Here is a 22,606-nt window from a genome sequence, read left to right on the forward strand (position 1 = left end):
TGCAGAGGGCAAGAGGTGTTTTTAGGTTTTGTCTTTGTTTCTCACCATCTAACTATTTTTATTTGACAAGAAATTAAATTAATTTTTCCCAAGTTGAGATCTATTTTGTCCATGAAAGTAATGGGTAAGTGAGCTCCCTATCTTTATCTGAACTCACCCCACAAGATAAAATTAATCCTAGAGAAAGAACATTTTGAATTGGTAATAAAAGCTAGATGACACCTGATTTTGCATATAAGCCTTTTACCATGCTAGAGCTTTCAACAAAAAGTTACGAACTATGTTGAATTTGAAGTACAATTCGACTGTCAGTTTTCTGAATTTCAGCCAAAAACACAAGCCACCTATTCCAACCATGTAGCCATATAGCCAGAACAAACTCTAATCATGAAAAGTTACCTGTTTTCCTAAAAATTTACACCTCTCCACTCCACTCATCGAATTCCATATGAGTTGATGAACTTTGTACTATAAACACATAAATACATTTGTGCTCCCATACTTGAAAGTAGTTGCAAAGCAATTTTTAGTACAAAGATAAACAGCTCCCAGGGTGACATGTATTCCTAATGCATGCAACAAGCAAGAGACTCAACACAGGTCTGAGTGTCTGAACTGCAAAAGCCACAAGTTCAAACAACAAGACTGTAATAATCAGGGAACTGACCTGTGAAGACACGTTCTTGTTGATGATGGCTTTTACACTCACACCATAGTCAAAGTCTTCCAGTTTAGTCTGCCTGGAAAACAGCTCTCCACTTAGGCCCATTGCTTGTGGAAACTCAAGCTATTTGACAGAGTAAAATGTAAACATAATCACTGCCTCACGTGATTAGATGTCTGAACTTCTAGCGTGAAGTGAAGGATGCATATAAGCAAATGTGTATATAAAATTTTACCAGTTTTACCCAAAGACACTGAAAAAAAAAAAATCAAATGCAGTAAACCCAGTATGAAAACAAAAGGTCAGTGTGTTTCTTACAAGACAATATTGATACAAATTATGATTTGATCTGCTGAGATACTTGTGGTCTTTGTCACGGCCAGGACTTTATTCAACTAGAAAGTTTACAAGCACAAACCAATTATAATTCTAAAGACAGTGCAGCAAAACAGCCACCAAGACATAAACAAATAAAACACCATAAATAAAAACCACCAATACCTGGAATGAATGTGCCACATCAATGTGTAAAAGATGTCTAAAATCTGCCTGACTGGATTTGTCCTGGTATCTCCCTAGAAAGCTGAGAACATCTTCCTTATTGACCTTCAAGGTAGTCTCAAGTTCATGCTTCACCTATGTGTTAAGAATGTGAATAAGTGGATAGCATTATTAACCCTGTATATTATGAAAGATGAGATAAATCATCCCTACACATTATGAAAAATGAATTACTTGTGAGCTATTACATTGTGGCTCAGAATGAAAAATGCACAAAGCTCAAAAGGAAAACACTAACTGCATTTGGTAAGAAAGATGAATAGATACACCTAGATAAAGATGAGAACCCTGAATCCATTCCTTCCCAGTACTTGTTGTTATTAATAATATTAAAAGGTAACAATATTTTTAAATGTTATATTAATATTATTATATTACTAGACACATTATTGTAATATATTACTATATAAAACGATGTATTAGGGAAGCACCAACCACATCACTGTCCTCTGAATTTCTGGTTGCAGCATTTACATGGTAACTACATACCTATAGCAAGTTAGGTCTGAAAAGACAATAAACTGTAAATAAGCAGGTAATTAACCTCTCATTCTAAATGAACTTAATGGAAAATACACTCACATTTTGGTGACTGTGAGTTAAAATGCATATTTCAACATCTTTGGGGAACAAGCTGTAGTTATAAGGATGAGTTAAGCCAGCACAAATCTAAAAAAAAGTTTGAGAGAAAATGCAAGGAACGTAAGAGATATACAGTAAATCACTCATTTGTTGGCTTTTTGGGTATGTCAGATTACAGGTAATTCTTACATAACTCACATAGGGGTTTTCAGGTTGGTAACCAAGTGTAAGAGTTTGAACTGTTTCCTCCACCCCATTTATCAAAACTTTTGTTTCCATGCAATAGTGCTTTTGCTTTTTGTCAACAGTAAATGTCTCCCACAGAAGGAAGCTCTGCAGAATGGGCACTTTAAAAGGATGCCTGGAACAAAACAAGGAATAAGAAAAGTGTAAAAGATCTTAATAGACAACTACAAAATGAAATCATGCTAAGTTCAGTCTGAATTCCAAAATTTTCAGTTGCAGATACCATCAGTGTCAGGTACAGAAGCAAAACACATACGACCAGGAGCTCTAAGAAATTACACTAGAGTGTAATTACAACTTCATACAAACTACACAGATTTACCAGAATTTCTGATAAAGAGTTTCCATCAAGGATTCAGGAAAGGCTTGGAAAAGCATGGGAGAGGGTGATGCTCTAAAATTCTGACATGCATAACCAGTATGTACACTTTATATACCTGCACGGCCAAGACTTCATTTCAAATAGGGACACAGTCCAAAAACTTATGACGGCAGCTTTCAAAATCTCACCCATATTTTATGCTTTCTGTAGAAACAATGTAAGAATATCTGCTTGCCAAGAATCCTGTGCAACAGATGTTCAGGCACTACATATTCCTCATAGTAGTTTACTACTTCAGTGTAATGTGTTATGGATTTTATTAAATATTTCTGTACATTTACATAGTTGGATGTCTTGGAAAAATGCATTAACTTCTATAAGCAGACACTGGACTGCCTTTATACATGTTAAGAGTATCTGGTACAGCTCTTTGTTATTCATTTATGCATTTTTTTCCATTACTGATAAGGCATCTCCCGGTTTTTCAGCGATCTCCAAGATGTACAGTGGCTCCCAAGGGAGACTGTGCACTCCTATTGACCCTACTACGCCTTAAGAAAGCTGAGATGTCCCCAGAGATGATCCAGATGGCTCAAGTCTGAGTATACATTTTTACCAAGGCCTTCAAGCTGTGTTTTGCTAACGGGTAATGAAGAGGGACATTTCAGAGACAGCCAGTCTCTGGAAGGAGCACACTCATTCTCATCAGGAAATGGAAACACGTTCAAAAATCTAAACAAGACTATTTGTTATGTGTTTTAAGAGGGATACCTTTGGCTTTAGAGTAGCTGTATTATTCCTAAGGACTAGAAAAAAGGCATCTGGCTGGCACAGAGGATTATATCTGCATTTTGGAACTTCTCACCACTTCCAAATTTGGACATACCATAAATCCTGCTGTTTTCATGAAAGGAGGCTGTACGGCCAATAGAATTGCCAACAAAAATGTTGCCACAGCACACATGGCCTGTTGCCTTTGACAACTTTGTTCACTGTCATTTCAATAAAGAAAAGAAAAGCTCATGGATGCAAATAACCAGCCAATGAAGTTGGTGTGCTTCAGCAAGTCCAGAGAGCCAGATGGGAGGAAGTACAGGCTTTGCGCATGCAGCTCTTCCACATTGTAAAGCCTAGAACGTTTCCCAAGAGCATCAAGACGCCCATTACATTTAGGCCAAAACATTCTTCAGAGACAGAAATAATATGACCACTGAACCTGAAATGGAGGGTTCCACGTTTTTGATAGATCATCTTCTCCTTCTTCAGCTCTTCTATCTGACCTTCAAAATGCAGCATGACAGGCAGACTTTTATAATCTCTCCATACAGTCTTCACAGAAAAGTTTGTCTTCTTAGGCTGTACTCAAATCATGAGACCAGAAGAGGAAAGAACAATTTCATCAGATTTACTGCATTCATATTCAGGAATGTCAATATAGAAACCACATGCTTCAACAGATTGCAGTGAGGCTGTCATTTCACAGATCAGCCCCTTTTTACTTCACTTTTAATCCTGATTTCCATAGATTAGAAGTGACATTAGTAGAAAGCCAACTTCAGCAGAAGACAAATGCCCTACAATGTATCACTTGAGTGTAATCTATTTGCAGTAGGTTTAGCTTTGGTACCAGTACATTTACATAAAAAACCTGATTGGATTTCAAACCATGGAATGCTATTACGAGAAAAACACTTTTTGGTTTAAGACATCCTGCAAGGAACTGACCAAAATTACTGATTCAAGTGTCTCTTCGGAGGACAAACTGCTGATTACCTTTCCTGTGCTGGAGACATCAAAGCAAGCAAAAATGACTTTACGATTGGAAGGGACGCAGAGGCTAAAATAGCATATAAACCCAGCGTATTACTACACTCAGTAGCAGGCAAGATATTTTGGTTCTCCAAGACAGTAGAATCTTCCACATCTGCCAGACATTTGCATCTGAATGTAAGTAATCCCATCTACAGCTCTCTTTCTAGCCATGTAGTCTCTCTTTGTCCTCTCCTCTCTGACTTCCTGTCTGTAGTCGGCCTCCCAAATACGTGAGAACTACACCACACAAGTTTTTATTTTATTTTTGAACCTAGTTTTATATCGCAGATTGTCAAAACAGACAGAAATAGAAGTAGCAGTAGAGGTGTTTAAGTTTCAACACTAGCAGTAACATCTCTCAGGAAGGTGGCAGACCTGAAAAACACAGTGCTGAGTCACAGAAATTCTTTCTTACCATTGGCAGATTCTGATAGCTGGCTGTGAAGTTAAATTCCTGTTTTGTACTCTTTATCTTAAAGCAGAGAAATTTGTCTCGTTCATTATTCTCCAAATGAACCTCATTCTTCACAAGCTGATTCCACAGAGATATCATTTCACTATAGCTATGCAGAACATTCCTGCCAAGATGATTAAATGTGGATGCCTGAAAAACAAAGGCGAACACATTAGTCTGGCTGAGTTAGGACAGACAGAATCCTACTGTGCCAGCAGCACAGCACAGAGGTGAAAAGAAAACATTTTCTTGGAGATGATCATTACAAGAACTATTAGAATTAGTGTGCCAGCTTTACTACTATCAAAATATTCTGAATTGCCATAATGAGCAAGGGAGAGAGAAAAAGCTAAACAGTTGAAAAGAATGTAGTCAATGAACATTTTTTCTCATTCAAGAATGTTTCTGACAATCCTCCACACTGTGCCTCAGCCAGCAGTAATCTAACAAGGGAAAGCTGCAGTTCAGAATAGGGACACCTTAAACATAAAGCTTGGTTAAAGATTTAGACAACTGCAGTGGATTCTAAAAGAAAGGCAAAAATTCCAGGCACTCATCTCCTTCATACAGAGGCAGATAAGAAATCAGGCTTCTCCAAGAGGAATCTAAACTTTGCACAGTGGCAGAGGTTTATCATATTGCTTAATGCACAGCAGCTGTGATAACATCAGTTCTAAACCCCTCTTGCATAGTACAGTCTAAAAATAAATCAGGAGGAAGCTTAGAATCCATAAATTCGGGGCATACTGATTCCACCCGATGGATATTTAATCATTTCGTAGAAAGTGAAAGAATTCCAACAGAAAAGACAGACTACACATGGAGAACCTGTTATTGAAGGTTCTCTCACAGGTTTGTGGGAGACTGGAGTCATCCTCTAAGTCACAATAAAAAAAAGAAAGTTTTACTTCTCAGGATTATTCCTAACCACTGAACTATCCAGTACTCTAGCCTGCAACAGGCTTACCATTTTTCCTACTGAATCTGATCACATTGCAGAACTACCTGTAGAGATACTTATTCATTTTGTAGAGGTACAGTGGGATAAGCAGCAAAAACACCTCAGTGGCAAAGGTGTTCTGCATGATCAGAACTCTAATATTAATTGAGCTCCAAACGCTCATGGAGGATTTTTAGCAACAGTACGACATATCAAAAGGCAGCAAGTGCCATGAACTACAGGACAGCCTATTGAACAGGACACTCTCCAGGAAGAGGCAGGTTACATTCTTCTCAGGCAGAGAATGCCTTTAAATCTAATGCCTCAAATTTAGGTGAATGCTGTAATCACTGGGCTCCTATTTAGAAGTTTGACTATTGTTCTTTCAAATAGTAATTATTATTTGTATGCTCCTAGGCAGAATCTGCCACCAAGTATTTGGGCTTTGTGCAGGGAGCAATGGACTCCTGTTCCAAAGGGGAAGAAAGGTGGTGGCCCTAACATTTTTTCAAAGCTAATGAAGACACCCTGGCTGTGCTGATTTGGCTGCCCCAGAGAAAAAATAGCAAGCTCATCATTCAAGCACAGAAAACAAATGAACATAAGCATTTCAAGATACTCTAAGATGGCACACAGTGCATGAGTTTCTTAAACAAGCTACTTCACACAGCCTGCTGTACAAGCGTTATTTCAGTAAGATGACCAAAGCTGAATGCTATAGGAAGCACCATGTTACTAACCTGCAGGTATGTGGTAGCTGGTGTGTAAATGTGGACTTTCCCTTCCTTTTCATTGACTTGATCTTTATAGACTAGTTCCACTATAAGATTCTTAATGGAGAAAGCTTTTCCAGTTGTCAGCTCCACAGTCAATAAATAAGCAGAACGCTGAGACTGATGTAATTTGTGAGCTGCATACAGATATAGCCATGGGGTGTCTATATTTAATTGACCTGAAAAGCACATATATTAAAGCTGGCAGAAATATGAAATTTCAAGCTACGTAGATTTTAACTCTGCAACAAAGCTCATAAGATGCTGGAGTTTTGGAATGAGGCTAAAATGCTACTATCAACCTATTCTCTTCCAATTGCCAAAATCCCTGGATGGTATATAATGAAATTAATGTCCTTCACTAGCATAACATACCACACAGTTTAACACATAGGGAGGTTTGCTAATAAATGGAAATTTATGAAGTCCAGTACCCAGATGGCACCAGGAAAGGGTTCTATTGCATGATCTGCAACAAAACGTGAGATCTTTACCTGAACTGTAAGTCTGTAACCATTATTCACATAATTATAATAATGGCCTAAATCAAAGCTGTTCTGACAGATGCCAACACAGAAATTTAACTCTGCAACACAAACATTTTGAACAAGATTTGTAGGTTGTTCTGGGAACTAGTTTATAGACAGCCCAGAATGTTTATATCTGACAAGCTGCAGAAATTTCACTAGCAGACTTGAAATTTTGCTGGTTATTTATCAAATCATATCATTCACTTGTGATACAGTTCAGTAACTCATGACTATTTTATGACAGACACTCACAAAGTAATCTCCAAATTTTTAAAACTTCAGAATTAATCTAACTTTAGTTTGTTTCACCTTAACAAGCAGAAAAACCATCCAGTAATTCAGACCACTGTATTAAGCTAGTTGTTTTGCATTAATAAGGATCCAAGTTTTCACACATATGGTGTGTACTAGATTTGAAAAAAATAAGTCTCAAAAGCAAATTCAGTACGCATTCAGCCAGTCATTGCCCTGATTTATACAGCTTTATCCACTGAAGCATAAATAGTAGTGGCATTCAATCCATCTTCAGAACCAAACGGCAGAAAACTGATTTTTGGCACACAACTTGTAACTTAACCCCTATTTGGGAAAGAATTCTAAAAATGTAAAATACAGCTTCTTCTTATTATAAAGGCCTGCTCCCTGCTGTACTTCATGAAGCAAAACGTCTAAGATAAATGTGATTTTTAAAAAAATATCCATACATATACACAGGTGTTTAATTTATAGCTTAAAATACACTATCAGCATTCTGCTCAGTGTCCCATTTTCTAAGGCTCTTAAAACTAACTTCATCGCTTTCTAGAGCAAAGGATTTTTTTTAAAACATGGTTCACTACTTGGCCAGTTATCTCAGTCAAAAGCTAACAGGACGTTACTGGTCTGCATTAGAAGCATGGCATCAGACAGCTATCCCACCCTGCACAGCACAGGAGAGGTTATGCCTGCAACACTGGATCTGGTGCTGAAGCACCCAGATCAAGGTGGGTGGTGAGAAACCAGAAAGGCTACAGCAGGGGCTGCTATGATGATAAAGGGCCTAGACCTGTGACAAGAAGAAAGGAAGCCAGGCTTGTTAAGTCTGGCAAAGGACCAGGGGAATTTAATAGCTGCCTATAGCTAACTTGAAAGTAAATGGCAAAGATGAGGAACACACAAACCCTTCAAAAGAAGCAGACAATACAAGGGACAACGGCCACAAATTGCACTTTGAGAGCTTAACAAACTGGGGGGAGAGGCTAGCCAGCTAGGCTGTGGGAAGTTGGAGATTTCAAAAACAGCTAGACAAAGCCCCAGTAGATGTAATCTATTTTTAGGAACAGTCCTGATTCGAGCAGGAGGCTGGTCTAGATAACCTTCAGGGTCTGTCTCTTCCAACCAGTATTTCTATGATCCTGTTACACTCACACAAAACCACCTCACAAAATACCAGCAACAACTTTCAAGGCATGCTTTTCTAAGCACAGGCTGGAATTGGTTTGTGGTACTTCACCTTCCCACTTCTTCAGGCCATTTCTGGATGCGTCTTTCCACTGCAGTCCCGCCACAAATGGCACGTGGTTGTTATACTGCACCTCAAAGTTGGTGCTGCTCTGCAAATAAACCTGAGAGCTGTGCGAGTGCTGCAGCTGGGTTCTATAATTCACCTGTTTTTCCAGGACTTGCATGGTAAACTGGAAAACAAGTGAAGCAAATTTAAATAAAAACATGATCCTATCTTCAGGCTCATCTAGGCTAATTCCACACACACAGTAGCAGGAAGGTCACAGGTAGTGCCTCTGCTCTGCACTTCTGCCATTCACTTTAGAGCTTTTCATGCATGCTGACCAATTACAGACTTCAATTTCTCTAATATACATTTGTTACACCTACTGGAGATTCAAACCAGAAGATTTCCACCAATTTTTAATCATTTAGTTTGCTGGGGGAAAAAGATAAAAAAAAAAAGATTGTAACTCTAGGTCAGTCTGTGCTGGGACCACAGGCAAATTCTATGCCTACAGGTACTCCCCTACGGAAATATAGTAGTAACAACCCACCTCAGAAAACTATTACCTATTCTCAGACAATAACAGAAGATCTGAAACTTCTAAGAAATAACACAAAAATCTATAGGAATTGTTTCTTTAGCTTCTGTAAGAACTTTCTACAAATAAAACAAAGGACAACAGGGTATGCCCATACAAATAATTATTTTCTTTCTTTTTGTAGCCCATAGAATGTACTTCAAAAGAAGGCATAAACTGCCTTTAAGGCTTTTAGTTATACTTTACTACAAGGGAAAGCTTTTTACTGATCCAGGGTAGAAATCAATTTATTAAAAAAAATAATAATAATAAAAAAAAATAACGGGTCTGATGTTAGTTCAGCTACTGCATTCCATGCCAACTTTCACCCAAATGCAGTAATATTCTGAGTTGTTATAACCTGCACCCTCCTTCCACAATGTGAGAGCAAAGCAACCTTCACAAATCTCTGCCATCATTTTATATGTGCAAACTCTGTGAAAAACTCAGACCGCAATACACCCAAATTTTTTTAGTATTTGAAAAATTCATCTACTGGCTTTCTCTTGCTCATTTTAAATGTCAGTGACCAACACGTGCCTGGGTTAAAACCTTACCTCACTCAAACTTATTAGGTCTGAATATCTGACTTACACTATTAATACATAACACAGGAAAGAAAAGTCTTAACAAATAAATTTATCCTAAATTTTTTCTTAGTTTGTCTGTTAAATATTGGAAGTGAAGGTCTTCCTCTTCAACAATCATGATTACCTCCATGAAATAGTTGACCAGAGACGAACTGGAACTGTTCTTAAATGTTTGGCTGATCAGCAGTTTCTTCTTGTTGTTTATTTCATCCCAGTGTTTCCCATAGTTCACTTCCATCTGAGAGGAAACCCAAGACGCACTCACTTCATGTTTCATATGAACCTAAAGAACAGAAAACCACTTTTTTCCTGTAAACCACGCTTTCACTTTTATTCACTGCTGTTAACTGCCCGTAGAAATATTCCCAAGTAGCAAGCAAGACTAAAGCAGAAAGGGTAGCAATTTTCCACAGAAAAATCATGTTCCATCAAAAGATATAAATTCAGTGTAAAAGCCCAAAACTTTTTGTCTATGTGGTGCCAGTCAAACAACTTTTCTCAAAATCTAAGGTTACTGGAATCAAGTACTCCTGATGGACTGCCTCACATGGATTCACCATGCAGCTGCAAAGCTTGGCAAGATCTTGCTTCATGGGAAATCCTAACACTTCTTGGCTTCAGTCCAACTTAGACCAAAAGCAAATCTGAAATTTTCCTTTAATTCAGAAGCTTATTTTTCAGCCAGAACTCTGTTCTGCAGCAAATACCCAGTTTTAACGGTGATTTGCCTTTACATTAGCCTTTGCCTTCATGCTGCCTCTGAAGCAAGAAATTTTAAACAGATCTGCTTTTCTGCGTGAAAGGGTCACACACTGAAATTTCTACGCATACAAATCCGAACCAGAAAATTAATACAAAGCATTATAAAATGCCTTATCTTCCAGACATAAAACTTCTGATGAATAAGCAAAGAGAGTTCCTGACTTTTAGTTAAAAGGACAGAACAAGATAAATCACATACTTATTAATACTATTTTTTATATATAACAAAAATTTTTGTAACAAACATTCTGCAGAAGTTTTGTGAATTAAGACATTAAAAATGACATCACTGGAGAGTTCCATCACTTACAGATGTAATGGACTGCACAAATTAGTAACTTGACAAGATATCTTTGTCTACACAGAAAGCAAAGAGAAACAAGATGAGAAGACTGATCCAAAAATGGTATCTTGGACATTGCTCTAAGCCCCTCAGTATGCGAGTGACACAAACGTACTCAGCTCACAAGCACACAAGTGCTTTCGTCAGTATTTCTACCTTGTGATTATAGGTCGGAGTCTGCATACAGTGAAATTCATGTGCAATATCAAGTTTGTACATGCCATGTGCACCTGTCTCCACTTTAATCTTTTGCCGCGTACTGCATTCATGATGAAGGTTTTTTGCCTCTCCTGTTCAAGTTAAATCACAAAGTTACCCATTCAAATAAATCAGAACTGAACTTTCAAAATGTTATTAGTATAAATCCAGTATTGGCTTCAAGATTTCTATTTTTCAAAAACATTAAAAGTGAGATTTGTCTATTTTTACAGATATATACCTGTTGATTTATCCTACGAATCCAAAGGAAAGTACACATTTAATGAACGTGCATTTAAGAACAGCGAGTTCATATTTGCTAGGTAAGTGATTTACACCTATTTAAATAAAAGCACTACCCCAGTAAAAAGTAAAAGACAAGTAGATATTTAATTCATGTAAAAGGTCTAGCAGTATGTTATGCAACCTAAAAGTACTGACCAAAGTTTGTGAAGATTGGTACCAATACTGGTATATCTGCATTACCATGACGTTTAGCTCAAGAATTATCTTCTCTATCTGCTCTAGATCTAGACACATTTTACAGACTACAATGTTGTTGTCAAAACACTGTTTCTGACACGTGTAGCAGGAAGGTAAGTTCAGGTAAGTCCAACCTAACAGCAATCAATAGCTTTGCACTTCCAACTACAGACACTCTGTATATACAAAATAACTTGTAAAACATTGGAAAAAATCAGTTAGACATTACAAATTTTTTTACCCCACAAGCTGTACTACAAATGAAAGTCCTAGGAACAATGGTGTTATAGGCTTTACATGGGCTTTGTTTACATTATTAAAATTTGTTTCTAAGTTCAGACAATTTGAAACAGCTACTTTGTATTAAGAGTGGAATGAAAATGATCAAATGATTTAGGCCAATTTTGTTTAAGAAAAGCAAAGGCTCTCTGTAGATGTTTACCATGTTGCCGTGTTCTTTCACTCACTTTTTCTTCAGAAGCAATAAATAAATAAAAGCAGGCACTAAGTTTATTACTTAGGTAAAATTTCTTTTAAGTAAAAGGACTATAAACTAATCATGATCAACCTTCACAGCTTTCTTGGGCTCTCACAATATTTGATGGTTTTCTGTAACCACTCAGCACCCAACATCACGATATTACATGATGCTACATCTTAAACAAAAAGCAATAACGAATTTCTAGCCCTTGTGGTCATGGAGAAAAAACCTTAAAATAAAGAATGTGAAGTTTCAACCAATGAGTAAGATTACTTTTTTCTTTTTCTTTTTTAAATTCAGCACTTCTACAAGCATTCACCTGCTGACCACTTCAGGCAGAACAGTTGTCAAACTGGGTTTATATACTTAGAACTTAAGTTGTATTTTGATATAATTTCATAATTACATAGCTATAGTTCAGCATCACCTAATACTGTTTTAATTGTTCAGGTATGTTCTGTTTGTGTGTATAAAATACTCTGATCAGCATGCCATTTTCAGCAAAATTATGGGGTCATACCTCTGCAGGTCTAAGAGAACTTCACACTAGTGATATTGCTACATACTCTCTGAATGTGCAACATACTTTACATATACAATCACCCTAAAATGCTATCAGGACTAGCTATTAGAATTATCCAATACTCTGATATAATGATGTTCTCCTGCTTTGTCCAATAAAATGAATGCAGTTCATACACCGCAGCCACAAGAACACAGCCAACTGTTTCCTAGAAACAGTCCCCCATATTTTTAAGCGTATGTATGCAACTATTCATTTTGCATAGACATCTGAGAACAACAATTAGGAGCAATTCCCACTGAAGTAGTGATTTTTAATTAAATGTTGGACATGCTTGTGAAAAGCACATTAAAAAAACGAATTGTTTTTTATATGCAGACTCAAAGCGTAAAGTTTATCCAAGTGAAAAGAGAAACTTGTCCTAGGCCTCAGATCACAGTTTGAAAATCAACTGAAATATTTCTTGTTAAGAGAGTGTCCTAGTCATACAAGTTACTGGCTTGCTGAAAAATGAGACCAACAGAATGTTTTTACTTCCCCTCTTTTTTACTGTACCTAGGAGTCCATGCTTTATCCTCAAACCATGAGACCACGAGCCCTCACGTTGCTGGAGAAGACCAATGACATGAACTCCAAGAACACCTGGAAGGAAAGTCTCCCCTTCCAATGAGTATTGTCTCAGTTTATCATCAACCTTTTTCTCCAGAAATGCTACAAAAAGAGTAGAAGTGATTATAAAGTGGTAGAACATGAAGTTACTTTAGCTAGTAAATGGAATACGACAGTGGGAAACACACAAATGCATTCAGTCTCATCCCATCTGACTGAGGAATCCCATGATGTACTCCTTGTGCAGTAAAAAAAAAAAAAAAAACTGAATATTCAGTCTCTTTCTCTCATATGTATATGACTACATATACAGCCTGCAGACCACATTTCACAGATACTGCTTACAGTTTAGTGAAATTAATCCAGTCAAAGCTGATTCTAAAAGGAAATAAATTCTAACAGACTGATCTTTTAATTACCTAAGACCTAATATGAACATGTGGATATTTACTTCTACATTAAGTCAAAGCAAGGCTGCGGCTTTGCAACAGGACTGGTGCAGCCTAGTTCTCAGGGGATAAGAGTTTGAAATCCGACCAGAAGCATTTTCAGATGCAAACACTGGCAATCCATATGAAAGCTAAGGATGAAAATTTCACCAGAAGATGATCTCCCAAAAAACAAACTGACATTCTGCATTCATTACATTTTACTTTTATTTGAAAATATTGCATAATGCTGTGACATTTTAATGCCTTTACCACATGGAGACTACAGTAAGAAGGTATTAAGGAAAACATAAGAGCCTTAGACTTAAGGTCTAACCTTACTGGTTTATTCCACTGTATTAATTCACCTTTTAATGAACTGATGTTCATTAAACATCAGTTTTAATGAACTGATGTTATACAAATAATAAAGCCCTCTTTCTGACACTTTCTATCTTTCTCTAAAGCATATTTGTGGGGAAAAAAAAAAAAAAAAGACTTCAGGATTTTTAGAACAAGGGTCTTAAGAGACACTTAGTGACATATGTGTGTCTCTGCACTGTTTTGTGCAACCAAGAGTGAAAGCCAGAAAATATTCTAAAAGTTGTTATTGTTTTGGCATCTTTTTGTTAAGTGATTCTTTACATCTTATTTTTCCCACTCTCTTCAACAGTAATTAAAACCAGACTTAAAAACCAATTTATTTTATAACCCCTATTATTCTGAAATACATGTTAGTACTAATTTAACAAGGATAATAATTTTAAAAAGCCGTCTTAGTAATTTCAAAGGAACTTTAGAAATAGGTATCCAAAGTCAGGCAACCCTAATATATAAGGGCTCCAGAACTTTTACATGGCAAATAGTTATTGTCCTCTAACCTGAAAGAAATGCAGCATCCTTCAATAAATTATTCAGGGATACTGAAAAAGCTATCTTCTTGCCAAGCTGTTTAGTGATGTTTCCTGACAGAATGATAGGACTGCTTTGCTTTATCAGCTTTACCTCCAGTTGGGTCAGGAATCTCTGCTCCCCACTCAGCATCTGCAAATCTGTCATACCCTAGAATAAACAAACAAATGAAAAACCAAAACCAAAACCCAAGCCACTCAACAGTACAAATTGATTAAGTTTTGAGAAAACAATACTATAAACTTGGGCATTTCAGAAATGAGAGGAAAGGAGGAAGAAATGAGATTTTTTTCCTATACACCCAACAAGCTTCCTTTCACCCCTGCTGACCATAAAACTTGCTGTTAGTAAATAATGGGGATGAAGGATAGATTTGTTTTTCCAGTTATAAAAAAATCACAGTGGTGTGAGATGCTATTTCCTTCACATCTTGCTAGCTTCAGCAGTGACTGAAATCACTAAGAACATTACAATCCTGGGCCAAAAAATAATATGGTGTTACTCAAAATATTGGCAGTCTCACAGAGGTAACTAGATTTAGGTTGGACTAGATGCAAATGCAACAATCTGCAACACTAATTAGCATTTGGGTTTGTGAGAAACATCCAAAATGTCTTTGTTAAATATTACTCTAGAAAAAAAATAATCTGTTAAATAATGTGCTCACTGTAGGAAAATGCTGTGTATTTAAAACCAACTGGCTTTGGAGGCCCACATAAAATGTCATCCTGCTATAGGTATCAACTGGATAATGAAAAAATTGTTCAGGTCCTGGAATATAAACAAAAATGTCAGTAGGGTTTCAGTGATAAACTCCTACATGCATTTTTGTTTGCTTTTTCATTTCAGAGTTCAGACATTGGCATTCTCTTGCTTAGTCCCTAGGACTTCAAAAAAATGCAAAAACAATTTCTGCAATGTAAAGAACTGTATCTCATTGATTCTTACATCTATAGAGTGCACAAAAGTGAAGAAATTAGCCTAGGCTTATTCAAGAGTCTTTATGCACAGTCAGAACACAGGTCTGAAAAACTGCATGACTGAATATGCAGATAATAAGTCAAAGCCCACAGGAGTCAATGTGATCTTCTCTACTGACCTAACACTGGAAGCAACCAAAGGTTTTGAGTACATCTGAATGTGAAAAAATTGCTTTAGATTACTTGCAGAAGCCATGTCTCAAAAGCTCTTAAAACACAGCAATTTAACACTGAGTCTGTCTCAAAACTATTTAATAAAGAGAACTGGTAATTTCTCTGATGAATTGCCCCCAAAACTATTTTTCAGTATGTGAGTTTTTTATTGCCTTTCTTTGCTGTGCTTTTATTAAAGTATTCATGCTAGTATGAGAGGTCATGACCTGAAAACATACCTTAATATAATACACATCTTGGTCATCTACTATCAGCTCCAGGTGTCCAATTCGTGAATTTTTAGAAAACTCAATTCTCCCTTGGAGAAAAACAAAATTGTTTACTTTTTCTTGATATACGCTGTTCAGTGATGCTTCATAAAACTGTACCCAAACGATAGTTTGCCATTGTTGTGAACAGTTTGTTTACAAAGAAAAAACATAGTAAATACCAGAGCAAAGGAAATAGCGTTTGCAAAGGCATTGAAGTGTCCTCAGAATACCCATCTCATTTTGAAAGGACATTCTGAGAATACTAATTGACAAGAGACAATGAAGCTGTCTCCATCAAACCAGCTTAGTTCTGGAAGTGATTTAAACGCTTCCTTCAGGCCTATGTTAAAACTTGTAAGCTTTGTTGTGCTGTGGAGACATTTCATGAGCTCAGAACACAGCGCACACAAAGATTTGCGCAGTGTAGGTAAATCTTCCAGGAAATTCATTTGAAAATAACCAGGATTGGAAAAAAAAAACCAACAAAAAACCAACCAAAACCACCACACCTGGAGGGACAAATTCTAAACATGATAGGGTAGAATACCTCACAACAAAACAAAGTGTCACTTGACGAGCATGTCAAAGAGGCTGAAATATCTTGTCTATATTATTACCATGTATCTCTCAGTTTCTATTTCATCAGCGGGTTAGCCGATTTTGTTTTCTATGTACACTGTGATTGAAATGTTACTTTTAAATTATAATGCACAGCAATATCATAGTCAATACTTAACTGACTTGGCAACAAGTAATTTCATATCATAACTAACAGATCATAGCAAACTTAAATTTAGGACCAGTAAGGCCAGTTTAGCATACCTAAAAGATTACAGAACATTCCACTGTGTTTCTTAGCCTTAACATCACCTATACTGATAACAGCTTTCCTCTTTAATGTGAGTTTGTGAACCAGGTACTGAACCTCTGACTGTGCATAACAGTCTTAACAAAGATGCAAAAACCACCAGGAATGAGTGTTACCTAAAGCAGTAAACTGAATGGCTATCACACAATAATGTAGTTTTAGCATTAGATTATTGACTGAAATATATTTCTCTGTTAATTCTGATTAAGTTTTCCTAACTGACATTAACTGATGACCTGGTTTGTAGTTGAAAAACCTACCATCAATCTCAATTTTTTTCTTAGGTTGCATAAACTGGATTCTGAATTTCTTCTGTGGTACACTAAAATTTATGTCAACACCAAGATCCCTTTTCAAATCTGACTCTGGAGTCCCAATGAAGAAGTGAAGGACAGCTTCATCTGGGATCCAGGAATTCTCCTGAAAGAAAGGATAACCACATTTGCAATTGGCACAGCATTTACAAAACAGTCTACCACACTGAGTTACATCACATCATCACAGCTAATTTCACTACTACATTAATTTTTCACCTATCTGCTTTACAAGATTTTCAGCAAGCAATTTCTGTTTTTCCAAGGCTGCACTTTCCATTCCCTGTCCAGTGTTTGTCTTGGGAAACACTGTCTGAACACCTCGAATTTCACAGCACACTGACCTTCTCCTGAAATCACACTGAATCCTGCCAACATTTATGGAAAATCAGACCACACCTCCAGTTACAAATTCAAGCTCTATAGTTCAGGCCTAAGTGACTAGATTTTGGCAGGGCTGCCTTAAGCCCTTACACTCTGGTGTCAGCGGCGGGATACAGTACAACACAGTGCCATGACCCTGCAGTGTGTGCCTTAGTTGACAGTTTCAGCCTTGCCCTGCCTACAGATGTCAGATACTCTGGCAGAAGAAAATGCCTTTTCCCTTTGCAGCTTTTGTTTGAGAAAGTCAGAAAAAGGGATGTTACTCTGCTTATTGCTTTTATCTCACCATCGTAGAGATACTGAGCAATGTTTGAATACAGCCAAAGCCCGAATTGTCTCCCAGTAAAAAGAATTATCTCATGTCCAGCAGCATACTTGGGCTGTGACAGAAGTTAAGACTCTAGCCACTGCCCCTGTTAAGCACCTAAACTATCATTTTAGACAAAGCCATAAATTCTTACTGTCCCACAGAAGCTGAAAACCATTCCTTCCCTGGGCTTGCCCAAACAAACATTAAAATTGACACCCTTCTGGAGTGGGTTCACTGGGGCCTAACTTCTACTTTCAAACAAGGTGTTTAATGTAAATCAACAATTTGGGTTTTGAGGTTTTTTGTCACAAAGAAAACAAGTCATCAAAATGAGGCCAGGTTGTATAGTACTGGCACCAAGCCAAAAATCCTGGTCTCTACTTCCAGCTCTATCAGTCTTATCTAACTAAATGACTTGATACTCATGTACACTGGTTTGTATATGGAAATAGTATGTACCTGCTATCAGCATCAGTCATTTGTTTCATCATTATTTTCCCACTATAATGGGCATGGAAATAACAATAATGTAGACCTTGAAAACCAGTTAAGTTGAATATATGGTACTGAGGTACTTACTGCCATTCTTTCATCAGCATAATAAACTAAAACTGAAGCCAAACTAAAGCATGCCATAATGGTACCTGAGGAATATAGGTATACGCAGCTTCCACAACATACTGCTGCAGGCCTCTGTCTTGCTTAGTTAATGTGACAGCCACTCTCAAAGGTCCATTAAGGGGGAAAACCAAACCATTGGCTGAGTCAGGATATGACATTTCAGAACACAGCTGCCAGCCAATAATCTCAGACACTGGTGGAAGACAACAGTCAAACATTCAGTTAGAACAACAAAGAAAACATGAAAATGAACATTGCACTGAAGATCTTTCAGAACTAATAGACAAAATGTCTACTGATTAGAATGATCTGTTATAGATATTGAATGATCAGATTTCTAAGACAAGCATTATAGCTAGACTCACCTTCCTCCCCAGTGCAAGATCTGGTTTCTGTGTGGTCTTGGAAAACATCTAAATCTTCTGTCTCATCCACCATTGTGAAGTAAAGTTTAGAGCTACAACCAAGAATTTAACTTAAAAACAATTATGCTAAGGTTACAGCAATATTTAAACAAAATTCTCAGTTATATGCCATCTTCTCCCAAATGGTAAAACCAAGAAAGATTAAGTTCTGCTAAGGTCAGACTACATTTCTACTAATTAGCACCAATTTTCATTCATGGTTTCCATGTTTAATCTGTCACTATCTTGAGATTCTTCTACAGTTCTTCACAGTCAGTATCAGATTTCTCTGTTCTGGGCAATGGTCAGCTTATTGCAACTCCACTCCCTTCCTGGCTTCTAGAGTCCCCTGCCCCTTAGGCTACGTATGGGCATCAGTTTCATTCCAGTCTGAAGTTCCAGAACTTCACTGAGCTGCTTGTGCAAGAGTCATGATCTCTGCACTTGATGGGAGCAAGAGAGTTAATGCAATGACTTTACAGTCAGTCTTTTGTTCAAATAATGCACAACATACAGGTCTGTAATTACTCCAACCTTCACTCTGGTCTGTCATCCATTCTAGCTGACAGAAACAGAATTAAATCAGTAAATTTCCAAGAGTCCTAAGGGAATGGATGGTTTAAATGCAAAGTCCTGAGCCTTTTAGCTCTTTTCTGAACTGCATATCCTATAGTACTGCAACATCCCAAATCAAGAGAAATACAACAGAACGACAATCCACATACTGTAAATATTTCACTCATCTGTTGTCATGTCTAAGAGACATGTAGTTGACATGTCGTTTACAATATGTGCCCTCTATTTGGACTTTATCAAATTTAGAAATCCAAAGAAAAAAGAAAACCAGCAGAAAAAAACAATGAGCTAAAAAGCCTAGTTTGCATTAACACAACTAATCTGCATAACACCCAACAGTTGTTGAGGTAGTATTTTACAATGTAACTTTTACCTAACATTAAAGAACCTAAGAACTCACTAAAAGGGTATGAGTACACCTTGTCAGTACTGTATTCCAAATTACTCCAGTGTTTTGCTAAATACCATCTGTAGAATTAATGCTAAGCTTTTCCTCCACCACTTTAATACCCTGAACTAGATTCTTTGGACACTTAAGTTCCAGTGACGACAAAAGTTTTCTATGACATTCAGTAGGAAAAGAGGGGAGTATCAAAAAATTCATTTAAAACTTTTATCATTAGCTTTGATTTGAATGTATGGTAAACAATGTAAACTGCACAGAGTAATTTCCCCTTTTCTTCTGAATGACAGATTTGGACTATGAGTCATACTGAAAATTTGTTTTCTGCCAAAATATATTTCTGCTCTATTAATAAGTCTGCTAGTTAAGTTTTGATTCAAGAAAGTTATCGTGGTTACTATCTTAGGAAGATGTCTTCTCTCTCTTAATCTTACCTGAAATTAATTATCTCCATAGATTCTTCTGGAGTGTTCAAGAAAACTTTGAGCTCTTGCCCTTTTTTCACCTGGATACCCCCATCAAGACTAGTAGATGTTCTCATTCCTGTTAACCAGCTTAGGCCAGCTTGTCCCAGAGCCCCCACAGTTCCCATCTGGACAGAAAGCTGGACAAATGCACTGTTGAAAGATTCAGATACATATTCTATGAAAAGCACTTTCTTTTTAAAGCACTTAATTTAAACCATAGGCTGCTCATCCTCTTCAATAAATACATAGCGTTTGATGCTATAACACAGTATATTCTAGGATTAAAACCATGAGTTTTGTTTCAGGAAATAATTGGAAAAAAATTGTATGTACACAGACATACACTTTCTAATGTGAATTATAGTATAGTTTAACTAAATCTAAGTAAGGGAGGTGAATCCATACTTCATCATGAAATATCAGGAAAGGAAAAGCGATTAGGACTAAGTATCATGCTGTAAGTGTATCCCTGTCTATACAGCATTTAGTGTAGCTTAGTAAATATATTCAGTACGTACAAAAACCTACAATAGCCTGGTAATGAAAAAGCGGGTTAAATCATCCATTGGTTTGTAGATCTACAACCTGTAACTATATCTGACCCTGAGAAAAATCCAAAATGACATCCTCATAACAGGCAAAGCATTAAAAAAATCATCTGCATACAAGCATTTAGGAATTTGATTTAGAGATAATGAGGAATAGTCAGCTTAAAACAGTACTGGAAAAGCACAGCAACAGAAGTCAAAATCAGACAGGCAGGATAAGAAACCACTGGTGTCCTTGTAGCAAAGCAACTATTCAGCAGTGTAAGGCTGATGACTGCTTGAATTGTTCAGGAATCTCCTAACTGATTACAACAGACATTCACACAAAACTTTCATGTCAGAAACTGTTACTTGACATCAGGAATATGTGTGACACATTTGCAGCTGTTATTACCTTGGCTTAATATATCCATTCAGAAAGAAATTGGACTGCTGTTTGAAATCTGCATTCCCTTTGATTTTTATGTCAATTGCTGCTGAGGCATTGACTGCCAGCTGAACAGGAAAGCCTGAAATTGCTGGAAACTGAAATTCTTCAGTGGCCAAATTGATCCTTTTATTAAACTGGACCTCTTGCCCCTATGGTGTAAAAGCCCAAACAAACAAACAAAAAAAGAATTTTATTTTGCATAATAAAGTCAGCCTCCAAGAATTTTTCCAGATGTAACTATCCACTGCGTTTGTCTGCTGTGAAAGTGTTTTTAATTGAGCTGATTTGGGAAATAAGGTAGAAAGCAGCCCAAAGCATGCATCTGCCCAGGGCATGAGTTAGACACTAGTCCTACCCCAGTTGAAGAAAGAATTATTTTTCATTTAAGCATGGATCAGTTTGAACGGGAAAAGCAAGAGCTAAGAACCATCAGACAACAGAACAAATCCTTGCCTCATGTGCTGAATGCTGTTTAAACCAAATATATACTGGTGTCTTTTAGAGTTCAGTTTAGAAACAGTAAGTAGTATTTTGTACCTTTTATATATCTGTCAAAGTAGTTTCTCAAGGCATTTAGTTTCAAATAGAAAAAAAGGTTCCTTTTACCTTCAGAAGTTTAACAGCCAACGCAGCCAGACTTAAAGAATAATGTTTCATTTGTTTCCTTAAATCTTCACAATCCAAGAAGCTAAGTTCATTTCCAAAGATTTTCATGCTTAGCTTACATCTCAGTGCCTCCTTTCTCACTGTTCTCTCAGTGAACTGATAATGTGATAAAGAAATAAATCAGGAAAATAACGATGTTTATATTAATTTCCTTTCAAACTCATAATGAACAATTCCTCAGTGCAGACTATGTTATTAGTAAACAGACATTAGGCTCCCTTTTATAAATATTTCAAGACCACTGAAGACCCTGGATTAGTATCTGTTCTTTCCAGCTAAACTTCAGCTCCACATCACACAAGCTGACTTTCACTATGAACACAGCTGATGTCTAGTCCTAGGACAACGGGGCAAAAGAAGTATTGCAACACATACCCACAAACAGATGAAGCTTTGAAAAATACAATCTAAATTAATACATTATGGGTGCTGTGACTGCTAAATAAACTGCTAATAAGTAAAAATTTTGCTTTTTCCCTCCTTGTGAATCAATACAAAAGCAACACAACATGCATGTGAGCTTACACTCTAAGAAGAAACTCTAAGATGAGTCCCAAGAAGAGAGATGGTCTAAGACTAAATGAATTGTGGTCCCCAAGTTTTCCAGACAAGACATCACCAATTGAAGTAAATTCCTAAAGCCTTCCTGTTATATACATAGAACATAGCTCTCTCCAAACATGGGTAAATTCACAAAGTAACATTCAACATCAAACTAGGAAGTCACAACACAAACAGCATGACGCAGGAACTTAACATCAAGCAGCTGTTTACAGTGCCGCGGAAGTCAACAGACAAAAGAACAGCACTATAAAAAGGATCAGAGCTCAAAATAATGAGAGGAATCCTAAAACACAGGCAACATATTCTCCTGGCTGAGAGTCATTGTTATGAGACAATAAAATCTGACATACTGAAGATGTGACTCCTT

The 22,606-nt window shown here is 37.0% G+C and overlaps 1 protein-coding gene across 6 annotated transcripts in view; it reads right to left on the bottom strand.

Annotated features, from left to right (window-relative positions):
• The window catches only part of LOC106631497 (uncharacterized), a 98,376-nt gene that overhangs the window by 45,847 nt on the left and 29,923 nt on the right, over positions 1–22,606 (bottom strand). For all 6 annotated transcript variants that reach the window (XR_003562270.2, XM_055706609.1, XM_027812863.2 and 3 more), the window contains 19 exons: positions 21,616–21,771; positions 20,974–21,158; positions 19,999–20,181; positions 18,547–18,638; positions 18,205–18,374; positions 16,813–16,972; positions 15,652–15,731; positions 14,249–14,429; positions 12,886–13,041; positions 10,802–10,935; positions 9,665–9,823; positions 8,377–8,557; positions 6,322–6,533; positions 4,603–4,791; positions 3,592–3,731; positions 2,006–2,168; positions 1,808–1,894; positions 1,166–1,300; positions 668–787 (listed from right to left, as the gene is read on the bottom strand). Coding sequence is in view for 5 of the 6 variants with exons in the window: in XM_055706609.1 (XP_055562584.1) it covers positions 668–787; positions 1,166–1,300; positions 1,808–1,894; positions 2,006–2,168; positions 3,592–3,731; positions 4,603–4,791; positions 6,322–6,533; positions 8,377–8,557; positions 9,665–9,823; positions 10,802–10,935; positions 12,886–13,041; positions 14,249–14,429; positions 15,652–15,731; positions 16,813–16,972; positions 18,205–18,374; positions 18,547–18,638; positions 19,999–20,181; positions 20,974–21,158; positions 21,616–21,771 (2,883 nt within the window). In the remaining variant the exon portion in view is untranslated. The remainder of the gene's footprint in view (positions 1–667; positions 788–1,165; positions 1,301–1,807; positions 1,895–2,005; positions 2,169–3,591; positions 3,732–4,602; positions 4,792–6,321; positions 6,534–8,376; positions 8,558–9,664; positions 9,824–10,801; positions 10,936–12,885; positions 13,042–14,248; positions 14,430–15,651; positions 15,732–16,812; positions 16,973–18,204; positions 18,375–18,546; positions 18,639–19,998; positions 20,182–20,973; positions 21,159–21,615; positions 21,772–22,606) is intronic.

This window comes from Falco cherrug, chromosome 4 (assembly GCF_023634085.1).
Source record: "Falco cherrug isolate bFalChe1 chromosome 4, bFalChe1.pri, whole genome shotgun sequence".
Taxonomy (NCBI): domain Eukaryota; kingdom Metazoa; phylum Chordata; class Aves; order Falconiformes; family Falconidae; genus Falco; species Falco cherrug.